Source organism: Oncorhynchus masou, chromosome 17, assembly GCF_036934945.1.
Source record: "Oncorhynchus masou masou isolate Uvic2021 chromosome 17, UVic_Omas_1.1, whole genome shotgun sequence".
Taxonomy (NCBI): Eukaryota; Metazoa; Chordata; class Actinopteri; order Salmoniformes; family Salmonidae; genus Oncorhynchus; species Oncorhynchus masou.
In genome coordinates, this window is record NC_088228.1 from 36,669,019 (window position 1) to 36,690,330 (window position 21,312).

Consider the following 21,312-nt stretch of genomic DNA (forward strand, 5'->3'; position numbering starts at 1 on the left):
AGTGTTAGGAGCTTGGGTTAGTTTTAGGGTTCGGAGCTTGGGTTAGTTTTAGTGTTAGGATCTAGGGTTAGTTTTAGTGTTAGGAGCTAGGGTTAGTTTTAATGTTAGGAGCTAGGGTTAGTTTTAGTGTTAGGAGCTAGGGTTAGCTTTAGGGTTAGGAGCTAGGGTTAGGAGCAAGGGTTACTTTTTGTGATAGGAGCTAGGGTTATTTTTAGGGTTAGGAGCTGGGTTATTTTTAGGGTTAGGAGCTAGGGTTAGTTTTATGGTTAGGAGCTGGGGTTAGTTTTAGTGTTAGAAGCTAGGGCAAGTTTTAGGGTTAGGAGCTAAGGTTAGTTTTAGTTTTAGGAGCTAGGGTTAGTTTTAGGGATAGGAGCGAGGGCTTGTTTTAGGGTTAGTTTTAGTGTTAGGATCCAGGGTTTGTAAAAGGGTTAAGAGCTAGGGCTAGTTTTAGGGTTCGGAGCTAGGGCCAGTTTTAGGGTTAGGAACTAGGGTTAGGAGCAAGCGTTAGTTTTAGTGTTAGGAGCTAGGGTTAGTTTTAGTGTTAGGAGCTAGGGCTAGTTTTAGTGTTAGTAGCTAGGGCTAGTTTTAGGGTTAGGAGCAAGGGCTCGTTTTAGTGTTAGGATCTAGGGTTAGTAATAGGGTTAGGATCTAGGGTTAGTAATAGGGTTAGGATCTAGGGTTAGTTTTAGTGTTAGAAGCTAGGGTTAGTTTTAGTGTTAGGAGCTAGGGCAAGTTTTAGGGTTAGGACCTAAGGTTAGTTTTAGTTTTAGGATCTAGGGTTAGTTTTAGTGTTAGGAGCTAGGGCTAGTTTTAGGGTTAGGAGCTAGGGTTAGTTTTAGTGTTAGGAGCTAGGGTTAGTTTTAGGGTTAGGAGCTAGGGCTACTTTTAGTGTTAGGAGCTAGGGCTAGTTTTAGGGTTAGGATCTAGGGTTAGTTTTAATGTTAGGAGCTAGGGCTAGTTTAAGGGTTAGGAGCTTGGGCTACTTTTAGTGTTAGGAGCTAGGGATAGTTTTAGGGATAGGAGCTAGGGTTAGTTTTAGTGTTAGGATCTAGGGTTAGTTTTAGTGTTAGGAGCTAGGGCTAGTTTTAGGGTTAGGAGCTAGGGTTGGTTTTAGTGTTAGGAGCTAGGGTTAGTTTTAGTGTTAGGAGCTAGGGTTAGTTTTAGTGTTAGGATCTAGGGTTAGTAATAGGGTTAGGAGCTAGGCTAGTTTTAGGGTTAGGAGATAGGGTTAGTTTTAGTGTTAGGAGCTAGGGTTGGTTTTAGTGTTAGGAGCTAGGGTTAGTAATAGGGTTAGGATCTAGGGTTAGTTTTAGTGTTAGGAGCTAGGGCTAGTTTTAGGGTTAGGAGCTCGTATTAGTTTTAGGGTTATGAGCTAGGGTTAGTTTTATTGTTAGGATCTAGGGTTAGTAAAAGGTTAAGAGCTAGGCTAGTTTTAGGGTTAGGAGCTAGGGCTAGTTTTAGGGTTAGGAGCTAGGGCTAGTTTTAGGGTTAGGAGCGAGGGCTTGTTTTAGGGTTAGTTTTATTGTTAGGATCTAGGGTTAGTAAAAGGGTTAAGAGCTAGGGCTAGTTTTAGGGTTTGGAGCTAGGGCTAGTTTTAGGGTTAGGAACTAGGGTTAGGAGCAAGGGTTAGTTTTAGTGTTAGGAGCTAGGGTTAGTTTTAGTGTTAGGAGCTAGGGTTAGTTTTAGTGTTAGGAGCTAGGGCTACTTTTAGTGTTAGGAGCTAGGGCTAGTTTTAGGGTTAGGAGCTAGGGTTAGTTTTAGTGTTAGGATCTAGGGTTAGTTTTAATGTTAGGAGCTAGGGCTAGTTTTAGGGTTAGGAGCTAGGGCTACTTTTAGTGTTAGGAGCTAGGGATAGTTTTAGGGATAGGAGCTAGGGTTAGTTTTAGTGTTAGGATCTAGGGTTAGTTTTAGTGTTAGGAGCTAGGGCTAGTTTTAGGGTTAGGAGCTAGGGTTGGTTTTAGTGTTAGGAGCTAGGGTTAGTTTTAGTGTTAGGAGCTAGGGTTAGTTTTAGTGTTAGGAGCTAGGGCTAGTTTTAGGGTTAGGAGCTCGTATTAGTTTTAGGGTTATGAGCTAGGGTTAGTTTTAGTGTTAGGATCTAGGATTAGTAAAAGGTTAAGAGCTAGGCTAGTTTTAGGGTTAGGTGCTAGGGCTAGTTTTAGGGTTAGGAGCTAAGGCTAGTTTTAGGGTTAGGAGCGAGGGCTAGTTTTAGGGTTAGGAACTAGGGTTAGGAGAAAGGGTTAGTTTTAGTGTTAGGAGCTAGGGTTAGTTTTAGTGTTAGGAGCTAGGGCTAGTTTTAGGGTTAGGAGCTAGGGCTCGTTTTAGTGTTAGGATCTAGGGTTAGTAATAGGGTTAGGATCTAGGGTTAGTAATAGGGTTAGGAGCTAGGGTTAAGAACAATGGTTACTTTTAGTGTTAGGAGCTAGGGTTAGTTTTAGGGTTAGGAGCTAGGGTTAGTTTTAGTGTTAGGAGCTAGGGTTAGTAATAGGGTTAGGATCTAAGGTCAGTAATAGGGTTAGGAGCTAGGGTTAGGAGCAAGGGTTACTTTTAGGGTTCGGAGCTTGGGTTAGTTTTAGGGTTAGGAGGTAGGGTTAGTTTTAGTGTTAGGATCTAGGGTTAGTAATAGGCTTAGGAGCTAGGGTTAGGTTTAGGGTTAGGATCTAGGGTTAGTAATAGGCTTAGGAGCTAGGGTTAGGTTTAGGGTTAGGGTTAAGCTTAGGTTTTTGGTTAGGTTGTTAGGTTATGGTTAGGTTTAGGGAAAGAGTACGGGTTAGGGTTAAGGTTTTGAGTTAGGGGTTAGATGAAAACATGATTTTGAATGGGACTGAATTGTGTGTCCCCACAAGGCTCGCTGTTCAAGTGTGTGTGTGTGTGTGTGTGTGTGTGTGTGTGTGTGTGTGTGTGTGTGTGTGTGTGTGTGTGTGTGTGTGTGTGTGTGTGTGTGTGTGTGTGTGTGCGTGTGTGTGTGCGTGCATGCGGGCAAGCGATCTTTCATTATTTCACAAAGGCAGTATTCTCAGATGTGATATAAAGTGAGACTGGATAAAAGGCAACAGTGAGATGAAGTTATTCCTGTGTTATTGAGCCCAGGTTTGATTGAATGATTGAATGAACATCTGACAAGGAGACATTTGACTGAGTTCCAATTGCCTTTGTTAAGAAAGCACGGAAGGGAAGAACCAGCCTCTGTTGCGGATCGGGCTGGGGTTTGAATCAAAAAGTAATCCCCTTCCCTCTTCCCCCGTTCACTCCACCTGATGGATCTGAGAGAACTAGGCTTATTGTGTTGACCTATCTTATACACAGTTCTACTCTAACGTTTGTCTCAGCGACGAACACGCACAAAGCCAACATGTCCCAATCGCCGTGCTTACGTGATCTGTTTACCAGAAGCAGGTCTGTAAAAGCAGGTCTGATTCCATGAACCCATTTAGAGACTTATTTAGTACTCGTAGAACGTATCCCTTTAAGCCAGCTCTTAGCATTTAAGTCGTACTCTCAGTCAGTGACAGAGAAGGAATGAAGGACAGACAGGCAGAGAGCTATGGACTTCAACATCACCCTGACCTACATTCTCCTTTCCCACCGTCAATCACTACGGCGACAGAGAGAAGGAGGGATGTGAGAGAGGTTGAGGGGAGGGAAAGGAGACAGAGAACGAGTGAGGGAGAAAGAGAGGGAGAAGAGAGACGTGCTAGAGAGATGGGCAGAGGCTGCTGAGGAGGACAGGTGTGCTGTCCCTCGCTCCTCTCGCTCCACTCCTCCCTCTCTCCTCTCTCTGTCCAGAGGTTCAGTAATTGGTGCTGTCAGGGCCAGACAGCTCTACAGCGTGGTTCTTCACTGTGGAGCCCCAGGATAGACCCACAGGCTGCAGGAACATCCACACACACACTGCTCACTGACAGAGAGACACACTGACACACGCAGGAGAGAGGGAGACAGGGAGGAGTGTGTGAGAGAGAGAGAGAGAGAGAGAGAGAGGGAGAGAGAGTGTTGTGTGTGTATTGGATGATTATGTAACCCCAGTAACAGGGCAGATGAGGATGAATTCATGTGAATGTAGGCTTCACAGCCAATAGGAGAGCAGAGAGGGAGATAGGGAGGGAGAGCGGGGGTGTAAAATACAGGCACAGAGAGAGTAAGGAGAGAAATGGAGAGTGACAAACAGAAAGAGAGAGAGAGAGAGCTCCTAACATGATATCTCATCTGACTTAAATACAGTCAATTCATTACTAAAGGGACTAAAAACACACGCACACGTCCTGTTACCTCAACTATCATTTACATTTCTGTTTTGCTTTTTGCTTTACGAAAAAGAGAAAGAGAGGAAAGAGAGATCCATGGCTTATAAATGTTTAAAGAGGGGGAGAGCAGAATCATCAGTTCTGAGGTCCCCAAGCCCCTTAGTGACACAACGGACAGCTAGAGAGAGAGAGAGAGAGAGAAAGAGAGAAAGAGAGAGAGAGAGAGTGCATAGGGGAGAAGGGGGATTAAGAGTACGTTTAAGAGAGGGAGTTGGAGGAAGATGGAGGACAAGGGTGAGTTGCGTAAGTAAAGAGCTCTCGGTCTCGCTCTCTTTCTACCTCTGTTAGCTGTCTGTCTAGAGAGAGGGAGATGAAAGGGGCGCTAGGTGAAGGGAGACAGCAGTACCATTACAGAACAAGAGAACAGCAGCAAAAACTAGCAAATGGGGAAAGATAACATATTATATATAATTGGAGGAGTCTGGTTGTTTGGGTGTCTGACAGGGACCGCAGCAGTAATGATTCCATTAACACCTCACACAGTACAAAAGAGAAAAGGGGAGAGGGAGACAAAAACGAGGGATGAGAGAGGGATGGGTGTGGAGCGAGAGACAAGAGAGCAAGAAAGGGGGAAGAGAGAGAGCGAGAGCCAGGCTGATTTAAATGCATTAGTGAGTCAGTGTAACCTTACTTTTCCCTGTGGAAGCTCTTCAGAAGCTCTGAGTAGCTGTGAGGGCGGGGCAGACACCTTCATTTTTTGTTTGGAGCAGTGTGTTTAGTACTAAAAGCATTGTGCTGTGCTTCTGGGGGCACATTAGAGCGTTACACAGGGGTGTCACGTCTCTTTGTGACCTCCAGACCTATTTGTTAAAAGCTGAGTGATTATTGACATAGTTATTCTTAACGTTTAGGTCTTCTTTTAAAAGATGCAATATTGATCAAGACCAGACAATCGTCAATGGAATTACAATGTAAAGATCTAGGGTAAGTTCTACCTACCCATTGCTGACAGGTGTATACAATTGAGCACACAGCCATGCAATCTCCATAGACAAACATTGGCAGTAGAATGGTCTTACTGGAGAGCTCAGTGACTTTCAACGTGACACCGTCATAGGATGCTACCTTTCCAACAAGTCAGTTCATCAAATTTCTGCACTGCTGGAGCTGCCCCGGTCAACTGTAAGTGCTGTTATGTGAAGTGGAAACGTCTAGGAGCAACATCGGCTCAGCCGTGAGGTGGTAGGCCACACAAGCTCACAGAACAGGACAGAGTGCTGACGCGCGTACCATGTAACAATTGACCTGTCCACGGTTGCAATAGTCACTACTGAGTTCCAAACTGCCTCTGGAGGCAACGTCAGCACAAGAACTGTTCGTCAAGAGAGCTTCATGAAATGGGCTTCCATGGCCGAGCAGCCACACCCAAGCCTAAGATCACCATATGGCAGTCCGACGGACAAATCTGGGTTTCGTGGATGGCAGGAGAACGTTACCTGCCCCAATGCATAGTGCCAACTGTAAAGTTTGATGGGCTAGGCCCCTTAGCTCCAGTGAAGGGAAATCTTAAAGATACAGCGTACAATGACATTCTAGATGATTTTGTGCTTCCAACTTTGTGGCAACAGTTTGGGGTTGACAATGCCCCTGTGCACAAAGTGAGGTCCATACAGAAATTGTTTGTTGAGATCGGTGGGGAAGAACTTGACTGGCCTGCACAGAGCCCTGACCTCAACCCCATCAAACACCTTTGGGATGAATTGGAATGCTGACTGCGAGCCAGGCCTAATCGCCCAACATCAGCGCCAGACCTCACTCATGCTCTTGTGGCTGTATGGAAGTAAGTCCCAGCAGCAATGTTCCAACATCTAGTGGAAAGCCTTCCCAGATGAGCGGAGGCTGTTATAGCAGCAACGGGGGGACCAACTCCATATTAATGCCCATAGGTAGTGTTTATTTGAGAGTCGTCTCCACACAAAGGTTTGTTTGCAGCATTCAGAGGGGGAAGGGCCTTGGTCGGGGAGGTGACCAAAAACCCAATGGTCACTCTGACAGAGCTCCAGAGATCCACTGTGGAGATAGGATAACCTTCCAGAAGGACAAACATCTCTGCAGTGCTCCACCAATCTGGGCTTTATGGTAGAGTGGCCAGACGGTAGCCACTCCTCAGTAAAAGGCACGACAGCCCGCTTAGACTTTGCCAAAAAGGCACACAAACAACTCTCAGACAATGAGAAACAAGATTCTCTGGTCTGAGGAAACCAAGAGTGAACTAATTGGCCTGAATGCCAAGCGTCACGTCTGAAGGAAACCTGCCACCAGTCCTACGATAAAGCCTGGTGGTGGCAGCATCATGCTGTGGGGATGTTTTTCAGCAGCAGAGACTAGTTAGGATCGACGGAAAGATGAACAGAGCAAAGTACAGAGAGATCCTGCTCCAGAGCGACCTGGCCCTCAGACTGGGGCGAAGGTTCACCTTCCAACAGGACAACGACCCTAAGCACACAGCCAAGACAACGCAGGAGTGACTTTGTGACAAGTCTCTGAATGTCCTTGAGGGGTCCAGACAAAGCCCGGACATGAACCCGATCGAACATCTCTGGAGAGACCTGAAAGTAGCTGCAGAGAAGAATGGGAGAAGCTCGAGGCTGTAACCGCTGCCAAAGGTGTTTCAACAAAGGTCTGAGTAAAGGGTCTGAATACTTATTTAAATGTGATTTTTAATTGTTTTCTATTTTATAAATTTGCTAATATTTCTAAAAACAGTTTTTGCTTTTTCATGAAACGGTATTGTATGTAGATTGATGAGGGGGGAAACCGATTTAATCCGTTTTAGAATAAGGCTGTAAAATTTCAAGTGGTCTGAATTCTTTCCGAAATGCACCGTATACAAAATATACCTGAGCTTTCAATGACAGACTCACCAAGTGAATCCAGGTTGAAGCTATGATCCTTTATTGACATCTCTTGTTAAATCCACTTCAATCAGTGTAGATGAAGGGGAGGAGACCGGTTAGAGGAGTTTTATTAAGCCTGGGGACAATTGAGGCATGGATTCTGTATGTGTGTATGTGTGCCATTCAGGGTGAATGGGCAAGGCAAAACATTTCAGTTTCTTTGAACAGGGTAGTAGGTGTCAGGCGCACCGGTCGGTGTCAAGAACTGCAACGCTGCCGGGTTTTTCACGCTCAACATGTCTCGCATGTGTTTCACGAATGGTCCACCACCCAAAGGACATCCAACCAACATGACACAACTGTGGGAAGCACTGGAGTTAACATGGCCCAGCATCCCTGTGGAACGCTTTCGACACCTCGTAGAGTCCATGACCTGACGATAGATGTTCCTAATGTTTGGTATACTCAGTGTATCTTACAATAGTAACAAGTAATTGTTCAAATAAAAGCAAGTATATATTTGAACAAGTACTTGTTAGTATTGCATTAAAGCACAAACAAATACCTATAAAAACATACATAGCATTACTTGGCCCTGATTGTAAAAAAAAAGATATGGCCATTTTTATAGTGGGAGTGTGTCTCCGTTAACGTGTGACATTGCCCAGAGGTGAAACGCCTTGCTGTGTTAGCCTGGACCTGGAGTTGCAATGAAGTTTTAACTGAGAGTTCGTAAAATAGTGTTCAGCAGTGAAACTGTGGAAATTCCAATATAGTTATCTGCCACAACGATGATCTCACAGAGAAAGGCACCCAGCACACAATAATAGCGGATGTGCATAAAGATGGCGGCCTTCATGCCATATTGTACATGGCTCTCGTTCCTCTTTATTTTTTGCAGAGTATAGATGATCCCAATTTTAGAATCAAGATGCCGGCAATTTGAAAAAGCAGATTGTGCTGATTATTGGCGCGTTGATCTTTCGAACAGGCGGGTGGTGCTGAAACACAATGAAATCGCTCCTAAAATTCGGCCGACTCTCTGCACGTTCGCCATTCTTCTTATTCAATTATATTCCTAGCAACTTCGGAGCACAAGGATTGGTACTGTAATCTACATTCCCAAAGGACTCGTGAGGAAGCTTGTGCATGTTCAGCTGCATCTTACCCGAGAAACAAACAGCCTACCTACATGCAGTACCACGGGGTTGAGTTATCACAACTGAGCCTAAGACAGCTCTAGCAAGGGAAGATAATGGTCAGCTGACACACACAAACACACACACGCACGCACACACAAACACACACACACACACTCTCTCAAATCTGTGGAGTTTAACAACTTAATACTCTGCTACCTGAGGCATCCTCTCTCCTCCACTTCTTCCAAATGGTATATACGCATCTTCTCGCTCGCTCAAACACTCACAAACACAAGCTGCCTCCAAGCAATTCCCGACCTTCTCTTTCATAACATTGTCCTCGCTACGTAAGGGGGTTGCCTAACACACACACACACACACCCACCCACATACCCACAGTCGTTATCATTCCATCCCGGTAAACCACATTGTTTTCCACAACGTTGCCGTCTATCTGTATTCATATTCTGTCTGGAACAGTTTCTCCGTTCTAAGTAGAGTACTAGATCTAGATCTATCAGGACTAGGCTTGTCCCGATACCAACACTTAACAAACAATATGATACCGGGCCAAGTGTCGCGATACCGTGGTGGAGGAAAAAATATCTAGTGCCTAGCATCTTGTTTGCCCGGACGCTTGTTCCGGTTAAGAAAGGTTCTCCAAAAACCTGTCACTGAAATTCACACGTTCCGGCCATTATTACGAGCCGTCCTCCCCTCAGCAGCCGCCACTGGCTAGCCGATGTGTGGTTCCAAGCCCTTAAGCAACAATCCAGTTCAAGAAATGAAGTGGGGAAAAAAAGATTGATCAAATACACTTACGTTGGCACAAGTCTTTATGCTCCTCGTACCCCGGCTTGCACACACACCTCCCGATGGGCACCAGCCAGCCCCCGTCGGCGCTACAGTACATCCTGGGGGCCTCGAACTCCTCTGACGCGTTCACACACAGCCCTCTGACCTCCACCAGGGCCGAGTCGCCCCCCGTAACAGTGTCGGGGAACTGGGCCAGGTTGAGCACGGTGAGGGGACACTTCTTGTAGAAGACACGGACAGAGACCAGAGCGATGCAGGCTCCCAGGTCCTGGAAGGCCAGATAGAACCCCTTCTTACTCAGGTTGCTGATGTCACGCACCTCTGTGTTAAGCTTCATCACACGGTCACCCACATCCACCTAGAGAGAGAGAAAGCAACCAGATTTAGTCAAACTTTGGCCTATTTTACAGTTCTGTTTCAGCTAGAACGGGCGTAGTAGGAAAGGATGTTTATGGTCGTTATTATTACGGGGATTCTTTTGCCCTCAGTATGTAAGTTGCCCTTAACTCCATGTCCAGTCACAACTTGTTTCATCCTCCTAATGGTTAAGATAAGAATGGTTCGGGAAATCTGAGGTTAATGTTAGGATTGGGGGGTAAGGTACTCTGTTCCTAGATCTGTAGTTAGAGGCAACCTCTCCCTTTGGGAGCCTGTGTTTCCACTGACCTGTGTGAAGCTCTCGTCAGCAGCGATGGTGTCTATCTTGATGTACTGACTCTCCTTGATGAACCACAGGTTGGCGTTGTTGGACTCATAGTAGAACATGTTGAACGTCTGGGAAACACACAAATGGACATTTTGCATTTGATTTAAAAAAAATTGCCTTTTTGTTATGCCGTAGCTCTATGGAAAACGGTTTGACCGAAAGATCACTTCTCCAAGGTCAAGATTCGAAATGTTATGACATTTCAGTCAAACGTGGCCTTGAAGCAAGGAGTATTGAACAATTGTCGACAGAATGGAAACCATGAGCAGACAGACCTCTTTGCAGGTGCCGGGTACTCCAGGCAGGCTGTTACAGTCTCGGAGGGTGAACTTGATCTCCATGTAGACGCGCTGCGCTCCGTCACGGGCGATGTGTCGTGTCCTCAGCCAGTTGTTCTGACTGGCCTCCATCACGTTGCACACCTGGTAGGTACGCATGGGAGTGTTCCTCTCATCCATCACACTGATCTCCTCCCACTGCAGAGAGAGAGAGGGAGAGAGAGAGGGGGAGAGAGAGAAGGGGGGGGTTAGAGGATTGCAGGGCGGGGGGGGGGTATGCGTGTGTATTTAAGTGACAAAAAACATCTGTGTACATTTAAGTAATCACATTATAGTGCGCGCACGTGCGCGTGTATGCGTGTTTTCATACATGTGCATTTGTGTGTGTGGGTGTGAGTGTGTGTGTGCGGGTGCAAGTGTGTGTGTGTGTGTGTGTGTGTGTGTGTGTGTGTGCGCGCGGGTGCGAGTGCGTGTGCGTGTGGGTGCGGGTGCGAGTGCGTGTGTGTGTGTGTGTCTCTATGTGTGTGTATGTGTGTGTGTCTCTATGTGTGTATGTGTATGTGTGTGTGTGTGTCCTTGATCTGGAGAGAGACGTAGGACAGAGCTACTTTGTCTCCCCTCATATATTGCCATCTGTTTCCACTTGTGCTCAGAGAAGTAATTCAGAACACTTCTCGCATGAGAGAGAAAACAGTTCTATTCCTTCAAGGAAAGGAAAATAAACCAGTGTGGTTTCATAGAGTTTCAGGGACCAGGACCTACCAAAGGGGAAGCAGACAGCTAGGCTTAAAAACACAGTCGTGCACACGCACACACACACACACACACACACAGACACACACAATGAGCCAACTCAGTATGAATCTCATTTGGGGTGAGGAGATGCACAGACCACCTTCTCAGTTCAGAGTACCAGTCTCTTTTCAGTCTCTGTATAGACTACTGACTGATGAACACATATCACATTTCAACATTCAAACCTCAGACACACACACACAAAGGCAACTATTTTCTGGTCAGTGCAGCTGGCTATTGCAAAACTTTCCCTCTAATTTCACTCGGATGGGATGCAAATTATACTGGAGTGGAGATAGACAGGAGAGAGCGAGAAGAAAGACAGAGAGCGAGAGAGCGAGAGAGAGACAGACAGAGAGGGAGACAGAGAGAGAGAGAGAGGGAGAGAGACAGAGAGAGACAGAGAGACAGAGGGGCAGAGAGACAGAGAGAGAGAGACTTCGAGACAGACACAGAGAGAGAGAGAGAGAGACAGAGAGAGAGAGAGCGAGAGAGAGAGAGAGCGAGTGAGAGAGACAGAGAGAGAGAGAGAGAGAGAGAGACAGACAGACAGACAGACAGACAGACAGACAGACAGACAGACAGACAGACAGACAGACAGACAGACAGAGCGAGAAAGACAGAGAGAGAGAGAGAGAGAGAGCGAGTGAGAAAGACAGAGAGAGAGAGAATGAACAAAGGAGAGAGAATGCAGGATTGAGAGAGAAAGAGAAAGACAGGGGGTTTAAGACAGACAAAGGAGAGAGAATGCAGGATTGAGAGAGAAAGAGAAAGACAGGGGGTTTAAGACAGACAAAGGAGAGAGAATGCAGGATTGAGAGAGAAAGAGAAAGACAGGGGGTTTAAGACAGGCAAAGGAGAGAAAGAAAGAGAGAAAAGGACAGAGAAAGACAAGGGGGTTGTAGACTCGAAAGAAAAAGCTCAGATTTTGGGGATAATTGAACTCGACAGGTCGACAAGCCGGCAAAGGCTTGACACATTTCACCTAAAGTCTTGAGTACTAAAACAGACGGAAACAGACTCTCAGTCAGCTGCTTTTAATCCACTGGGCCTTCCACAGGGCTGGGACTAGAGTAGCACGGAGGAAACAATTTAGGAGTTTGTCATAGGTAGGGCCAGGAATATTACAGACCAATTGACCTGGCCAAGGGAACCCCTATGCCCTGTGTACAGGCTATAACTACGACGATGTCATGAGTACCAGCGACATAGAAAACCAGTTGCGTTCTACTCCAGGCCAACTCTTTTCCTCACTCTCTCTCTCGCTCTCTCTCTCGTTCTATTTCATCAGTTGGAAGAACAAAAACAACAGATGAGGATCGAGAGAGAGAGAGAGAGAGAGAGAGAGAGAGAGAGAGAGAGAACGACAGACGAGGATAGAGAGAGAGAAAAACCGAGGGAGGAACGAATGCGTGTAAATTACAGACGCGGCTGTCAGCTAAACGGACCCATCTGTGTGGAGCGGGACCAGTCGGACATCACAGGAGACTGAGAGGGCATACACGGCTGTACACACACACACACACACACACACACACACTGCACAGAGGCACACACGTGCGGCTAGTTCCCTAGAGAGCGGTGATTACGGAGTTAAAGAGGATAGCTATTGAGGAATAAAGAGGGCTTCGTGACGTTTTGTTTATTTCCCTCAGAGCGGAGGTTGAGTGTGAGGACTACACAGACTTCCTTGCTTGTTTATGGAGCTATTTCCATGTGAAAGAGTCTGGTGATTGTCAGGCAGTTTGGTCTCGCGGCCAGGTGGGTTTCTTTACTATCTCTCTACCTAAGGACGTGCTTCACCGAAATCCGCGCCTCACCAAATCCTTTCCTCAGTTCTCTCAGTGATGAACTCTTAGTCCAATGTACTCTTAGTCCAATGTTCTGAAATAATAGATTAGGGCTGGGTGGTACAGTGTATTTGACTATATACCGGTATTGATAAATCGTGATATGCAGCCTGTAATGTACATTTTTATACTTCACTCCGCTACTTGAGTCATTTATATCCGCTGTCTCTCTCTCTCTCTCTCCATGCCGCTTTCCACACAGGTCTAGCCCTGTCACTCAAGGAGCGCATTTGTTGTTGCTCGACCACGAGACACTTGCATTCAGCCTACATGGTCAGGAAACACTGACCAACACTTTGGTTCCTACCCTGTCACAATAACTCCTCTCTGGCCGTTTTCTTCGCTATCATGTCAAACAACACTGTTTCAAAGGGCCCACTATTATATTTGAACTAGGAATTATAATGATAATTGCAACATTTGGTTAAAAATAAGGCATACATTTTTTGCCAATATCGTACAGCCCTACGTGGCAGTGTGGAAATGATCTCAAATGAGTGCAGGAAATGCAGAAATGTATGAAAATGCAGAATTTTCTTGGGGGTTGAAGTTTAATTTAACAGTATAAAACCATCAGAATTTAGAAAAACGTATTTAAGTCAATTAGAAAGAACAGTATGTGTTGCCACCCTAGGGTCACACCCTACTCATAAAGCAAATGTAGAATTTGTCTTATTCAAAAATATTAAATACCATCAAATACTGTAAGAAATTTGAAAAATACCATAATATGATACTTTGGCCATATCGCCCAACAACAGACTATTCATTTCCAACATATAGTACAGGTAGAATCAAATGATGCTGGACATATTCTTGATGTCTATTTTTTCTAAAAGCCTCCTCCCTCACCAGGAAATACGAGAAAATCAACCCAACGTTTAATTGAAACTAACAAGCCTATACTTTCTATCTAAACAAAATAATTCTGAAGTAATTCATATGGATGATGTGAAAAAGAGAGAACTGTTTAGACAGGTTGGAGAGTTTAGCCCCTCTCTCTTAATCACCGAACACACACACGCACGCACACACACACACACACACACACACACACACACACACACACACACACACACACACACACACACACACACACACACACACACACACACACACACACACACACACACACACACACACACACGCACTCAATCAGTGAACCTGTTGCTATAGCGATGGCATTTCAGTTTGACCGTTAATTAGCATTCTGGACAGAACTTTCCTCTTTGAGCGTTCTAATCCCTCGACAAATCACAACGAAGCTGGCCTGATTGCTTTGAAGCGGGGTAAAACCGTTGCATCAGGACTCGGGTTAAACCCTTCATTGGCTTAACATAATTTCCCCCCGCAATCATCTTGTAGTTACAGATACTTATACATAATTGGCCATCAAACTCTGAAATAACATCTGTCGAAGAGACAGAGAGAGAGAGAGAGCAGAGAAAGGGGGTGCTCCCAAATATATTCCTAAAGATATGGGGCCTATATTTGAACCTTTTACTGCAGTGGGCTAAATCAGGGCCGCACAGAATGTTTCTTGGTAGTCTTAAACAAATCTACTTTGAAAGAAAAGTATACACTTCACATACATGAACTATAGAGTTGAAATGTATTACGTTTTGAGTTTGCATCTCAATATTACACTGTATATACATTACAGAAGACTGAAATATAACAAACCGTTTGACACAGAAACACTGGATTTTCGGTGGCTTTTTTGAAATAATGTTTATTAATTATGAAATAATGAAAAATATGAATAACATTCCAGCCATGAGGCCACTAGGTCATTTGACTGCAGGAAAGAGCTACAAGCAATATCATTACTGGTTGTGTTTGTTTTCTATCCTGCCGCAGAAACACAAACACCCCAGTTGTGTGATAGAAGTGGGTCGCTCTGCTCAGACTCCAGCACACATCTGGCTCTGGGGCAGGCCGTACTAAGTCTGACCTGTGGGGGTCAAGTGGTGGTGGATTGAGTCAGAGAGACAGCTATCCAGCTAAGGCCATATCTTGAATGGTGGGAATGTCTGTGTGACCTCTCTGCAGGTTCAGGGGTCCGGGTTTAACTAGATAATCCCCCTTATATGAAACACAAGACCCAGAGAGACATGCTGCTCAGCACCTCAGCCCTCTGTTTATATCTCTCTCTCCCTCTCTCTGTCTCTCTCCTCCCTTTTTCTCTCCCGTTGAGAGAACTAATTTCCCATTTTCTTCTCTGTGTTAGAGAGAGAGAGAGAAAGAGAGAGGCGTGTGTAGCCTATAATGCGTTTTTCAGTTCCCTAGGGTTGCTGCCACATGTCAGACTCGTTGACAGCCTAAACGTCTGGTTCTTGAACAGAAGAAAAACCATGAAAAGACAAATGCATGTCAATCGTCCGGTTATTACTGGTGCTAAAGCTGGGTGTTTAACTTGCATCGTTTAACTCTGAGTGTATCGTTCTCTCCCTCTCTCTCTCTTTCCATCTCACTCGCTATCTCACTCTCCTTCTATCTGCTCTCCCTCTCACTATTTTTCTCTCTCTCTGTATCGCTCTCTCTCTCTCGCTTCTCTTTCTTTCTCCCCCCTCTACCCCTCGCTCTCTCTCCCTCTATTTCTTCGGCTGACTTCGGGCTGCTGTGAGGTGAGGTGCAGGGCAATGCAGGCTAATGCAGGGTATCATCATCCCTGTTGATATCTCCTGACGCTGTGGAGTGACTCAACCAGCCTGTGTGTCCTATGTCATCTGAAGTAACTACTCTCCCCCACACCCCCTCCCCACCCAGTGGGTGCGAGAGCACGGGCACAAAGCAGGCGCCTTGAACCACCAAGGTGGCATGTTAAATAGCGTGGTCTTTATTTCAAAGTGTAAACCAGACCTGGGTGAAATACATATGTCCAACCGTCGACTGTTTGTTTTAGCCTGCCCCGATACAAGGGGACCAATGTGATCGTCCCCAAAAAAGTGCAAACTCCACCCACCTCCAATCAAGATTATACCTAAAGTATTTGAAATATCTATTTGACCCAGGTGTGTGGTTAACATTATACATTCAGCTAAGCATTCGCGCTGGAATGAAACCCACAGCCTTGGTGTTGTCAGCTAACAAGGCTGTAATCAAACCGACTTCCTTTCAATGAAGCTGCCTTCACTGACAGAAAGAAAATACTCAAGATTTTAGCTCCCTGTCCCCTATCACTCTCTCGCTCAGCTGGTTTCCACTAACATTCCTCTGCTATATTCTTGACGGATTTCCTTATATTTGTTCATTCTTTCTCTCCATTCCTCTGTTGTGTTCTAAAGAGGCGTGACACTGGCATTCTGTGACTTCCTGGGCTGTTACCTTCACAGCAGCCCATTACGCAACTCAACCCCAGTGTTACGTAAAAAATATTAACCCCCTCCCCAAATCGCAGTCGCCCAAAAAAAAAACGGAGCCAGCGACTGTCACATTATTTTCAGCGCAGCGGAAATAATTAGTAAATCCCCCCCCCAGACTCCAAATATAGCTATAGAACGCTTAAGAAGCCATCACTCTAACCTCCACTGCTCTCTCTCTCTCTGCACTGCTGCTACTGAATACACCCTGCACTCCACTCTAGACAACTCACTGATTCTAATAAAATGACTACCTCACTGATGTCAGTGTCTCCAGCCAGAGTCAGAGTTTCAAGCCGCGTACACCGATCCAATGCTTTCAGGTCTACACAAGCGCCTATTGTCGTGATTAGTGCATTGTTATTCTCGTCAACAAAACAATTGTGACAAAAACATTAGTCAAACACCTGTTTTTCAGTCGCAATTGATGAGACCATAACGAAATAGATTCCGACAAAAACTATAACCTAAACTAAAATGATTTTTTGATGAGACAAAATGATCTCTGTGACTAAAATCTGACTACTAGGTGGACTGGACAATGTTGTTTTGGAGAGATCTTTCTCAAGGCTATCAGACTGTTAAACAGCCACCACTAACATTGAGTGGCTGCTGCCAACATACTGACTCAACTCCAGCCACTTTAATAATGGGAATGGATGGAAATTGATGTAAAAACATATCACTAGCCACTTTAAACAATGGCACTTAATATAATGTTTACATACCCTACATTACTCATCTCATATGTATATGTATATACTGTACTCATTTAAACTGCTGCATCTTGCTGCATCTACTGCATCTTGCCATCTCTATGTAATACATGTATCACTAGCCACTTTAAACTATGCCACTTTATGTTTATATACCCTACATTACTCATCTCATATGTATATACTGTACTCTATACCATCTACTGCATCTTGCCATCTCTATGTAATACATGTATCACTAGCCACTTTAAACTATGCCACTTTGTTTACATATCCTACATTACTCATCTCATATGTATATACTGTACTCTATACCATCTACTGCATCTTGCCTATGCCGTTCTGTACCATCACTCATTCATATATCTTTATGTACATATTCTTTATCCTTTTACACTTGTGTGTTTAAGGTAGTAGTTGTGGAATTGTTAGGTTAGATTACTCGTTGGTTATTATTGCATTGTCGGAATGAGAAGCACAAGCATTTCGCTACACTGGCATTAACATCTGCTAACCATGTGTATGTGACAAATAAAATTTGATTTGATTGGCAATTGAGAGCTTTTCGGTGATAAGCACAATTCATATTAGCAGCACAGACGCGCAGCTCAGTTCTGTTCAGAAGTGGGAAGGAAGTGGCACACCAGGCAGACGCAGTCTACATCAGCTGGTGAGCTGCGGGGGAGCAAGGGATGAGTGTGACCAGACAGGACCAGACAGGTCCCCGCTCCAGCTCGGCCTCCGATTATACACGGCGCACAGGCAACTCTCTTGCTTCACCTTAGCTAACCAGTCACAGCCAGACTTCTGGTTAGCTACCCTTTGCCTGTTTCAATTTTAGAAAACAATAGCAGAATTGAGCTCAAAAGTGAGAAAAAAACTGTCTAGTTATGTGTTTTCTATCCCTTGAGTAAGTAGGTTATAGAAAAGTAGTTTGTCTTTGAATTTGTAGTCTCGCTCAACCCTCCCACTTCTCCCGCTGCATTTCACGTACGGGCTCTGGAGCCAACGTAGCCAAGACTCCCTCTTTTCCCCAGAGAAAACGGCTTGATTTTAGCCCTTATGCTACTGTTGAAAAGACATGACCCATAATACCGGCGTTACATTTTTTTTTACATCCATAAAGCATATCGCGGGCCATTCTAAAACTAGGCTACTTGCAGACCGGACCATTAACCATTTGTCAAGGCTACACGTTGTCATGTTACTTCATTAGCTAGCTATGCGGCTCATTCAGCAGGACACAACGTTTTGGAACGTGTTGAATAAGGAATGACGGCGGCTCTACTCATGGAATTTTTATCTGCAACGTTTGAGAATGTTTTTCAACTGAACAGAGCCATGGTAACATTATCAGTAGCATATATGCAAATATTTGGTGGCACAATGAAAACTGATAGAAAACTATTTATTGACTAAATGTCTGACTGGGTAAATAACTTTATTTTCAGTTCATGTGGACCCAATGACTCAGACTTGAGCACTTGGACTCAAGACTTCAGCCATAGGGACTCGTGACTTGACTCGTGACTCGAGCACAGGGGACTTGGTACTCGAGGTTTAGTGACTCGACTACATCACTGGTCGAAATAGTCATTAGCTCCCGTTCGAAGTCATTAGCCCCCGTTTGACTTTTATTCTGATCATAGAGCTCTAATCATGGAATTCCGAACGCGTCATGTGTCTACACCTACATTTAAATGTGTCTGCCGTGTCCGGACTCCCTATTCCCACGCTGGTGGAACAGGCAAATGGTGGAACAGGCAAAATATGATAACACAACAACTGATGGCAGTTGCTAACTACTGTAGCTAGCAAGCAAAGCTAAAGAGATTGCAAACGGGTTAGCATAACTATAGCCAAACAAAATATATTTTTTCGAAATATTAGCTAGCTGGCTAGCATTTAATGAGGCCACCAAACACGTTACGCACATGAACATATTTCCTCCAATGTTATAATGACAAAGTGCCTCTCGGACCCAAAACATACGTTTTCTGGAGACTTGTGGGAGAAGTGCTGATGACGTCGCCCACTGTATGCGCTTTCAGTAGCCTGATTGCGTCCAGACTGAGGAGAAAACCCCACTCAGAATGCATCCCTGACCACCACCTGAAGTGGTCAGCCAGACCTGAACACCGTCGTATCATTTCCATCTTCGTATTCTGGTAGCGGAAGTCGCATGTCAGTGTCAAGTGTAGACACGACTTCTCTCTCGCTCTCGTGTCTGTTTGTTTTGTATGTAATGTGCAATGTGCAAATGTAATGTAGGCTGAATTAGGAATTTCCATGGCAAGATCATTCTTATATAATATAATATTATTCTTATGTACTGTATATGTGTATCATTTGTCTGCTCTTGGAAAGAGAATAGAATATGTTATGAAGAAAAATGTGTAGGTAGACCAAATGTATGTATGTGCACATGGAAGTGGGTGATTCATGTTTACTATAGGTTAATGAGGCAATACAAATGTGATGTGACTGTGATGTCACTAAAATGTGATTACAATGAAAGGGCATTTAGTTGACTAAAATGGCCCTCTGTTTTCGTCATTTTGACAATAACTAAACTAAATCATTATTCAAATGACAAAAATGAGGCTAACATGCTGACCAGACTGGGCGTCCGCGTGCACCATCGCTCGCTTGTTGATTTTGTCAATCCACACCAGACGCGATCAGGACGCGCAGGTTGAAATATCAATAAGAACTCTGAACCAACTGTATTAACTTGGGGACAGGTTGAAAAGCATTACTCATTCATGGCAATTTAGCTAGCTAGCTTGCTCTTGCTAGATCATTTGTCCTTGGATATAAACATTGGGTTGTTATTTTACCTGAAATGCACAAGGTCCTCGACTCCGACAAATAATCCACAGATAAAAGGGTAACCGAGTTAGTTTCTAGTAATCTCTCCGCCTTCAGTCTTTTTCTTCCTCTTTGGACTTTATATGCCGGTTGGCAACCAACTTTAAAGTGCATTACCAACTGGACTGGAGTGTGGACCTCAGTTCATCTTTCAATCACCCATGTGGTTATATGCTCCTAATACCCAATGAGGAGATGGGAGAGGTGGGACTTGCATCGCGTCAAGCATGACAAATAGAACCAAGTTCTATTTTGGCGCTTGGCTACACAGATGCTCGGTGATGCGCGCGAGCAGTTTGGATGCAATGAATGAATAACATGTATGTGTACACTTATTTTGCAACGCTCGCGGGTGTGGTCAGCATATAAGACTTCATTATATTTTTGTCAAAATGACTGAGATTAAACTAAATCTAAAACACACTGCCAAAATGAACACTGGGTTAAAGTTGGTTTGGTAAAGTTTGTGTCTGTGTGAGCGCCTGTGGATCAAGATTGATCCAGTATGGCCGCCTCATACAGAAAGTGATGTCACAGCGCTACTCACCCCCTCGGCAGGGTAGGCCTCCCAGCCTAGGTTTCCCAGAGCAGACATGGAGTCCAACAACGTCACTGCAGACAGACAGAGAGAACAGACTGGTTAACACAACACACACTATTACAGCAATAAGACACCAGAGGAAGGGAGGGCCGTCGTGGTTATTGGAACATCTGTGCTGTCAACGGTGGGGGGGGGGCAGGTCAACGGGATAGCACTTAAAACAGCACATTAGAACAACATTTACCGCCTCAGATTCACACAGGCTCAACCACACACCCTTACCCCTCTCCATAGCAAAGGGACGGAGTGAGGGGTGGAGAGATGGATGGAGAAAGAAATGATTGATAGAGGGAGAGAGAAAGGCTAGGGCTAGTGAGAGTGACAGCAAAGAAGAGAGATGGGAACAGAGAGAGGGATGGAGAATGAGAGAAATATCCGGATGGAGGAGGACGGACAGAGAGAAGGAGTGAGGTTGAGACAGAAAGGCTAAGAGATAGCTAAAAGGCTGTGTATTTAGATTCAGATGGAGCCAGTTTCTCCCACGGTGTGTGAACTGTGCTTTCCCTGCCTGACGCCATTGAGCCCTAATTATGGCCTCACCACTGCTAACCATTAATATTTAATTATCCTCCATCTGCAGAGGCTGCCGCCAGCCCCCTCCCTCCCTCCTCTCTCTATCTCCCTACCTCCCTCCTCTCTCTCTCTCTCTCTCTCTCTCCCTCTCTCTCTCTCTCTCTCTCTTCTCTGCCCTCTCTCTTCTCTGCCCTCTCGCTTCTCTGCCCGCTCAAAACCTACTGTCTCTCTCACCCTCTCTTTCTGTCTCTTTCAATCTGCTTCTCTCCCTTTCACACTCGCTACATCTCCACCTCTCTCTTTCTCTCATTCTGTGCCAGAGGTCTGACTCAGGCCAAAAGAGAGTTACTCCTCGGGCTCTCAGCCACAGGTCCCAGATCAGCTGTCCAGGCTCCTGACCTGAAACATCATCAGTTGGCTTTAATAACTGACCCAGGAAACCAGGGGGAACTAGTGCCAAAACACAGACACAGGCAGTATTTTCAAGGATAATCTCAGGCACTTACAGTAGAACCAAATCTCAA

The 21,312-nt window shown here is 45.0% G+C and overlaps 1 protein-coding gene across 1 annotated transcript in view; it reads right to left on the minus strand.

Annotated features, from left to right (window-relative positions):
* Window positions 1–21,312, minus strand: part of epha4b (eph receptor A4b) — a 188,316-nt gene that overhangs the window by 151,750 nt on the left and 15,254 nt on the right. The window contains exons 2-5 of the mRNA XM_064993203.1: window positions 20,222–20,286; window positions 10,078–10,278; window positions 9,763–9,870; window positions 9,103–9,454 (exon numbers count right to left, since the gene is read on the minus strand). Of these exons, the coding sequence (XP_064849275.1) occupies window positions 9,103–9,454; window positions 9,763–9,870; window positions 10,078–10,278; window positions 20,222–20,286 (726 nt within the window). The remainder of the gene's footprint in view (window positions 1–9,102; window positions 9,455–9,762; window positions 9,871–10,077; window positions 10,279–20,221; window positions 20,287–21,312) is intronic.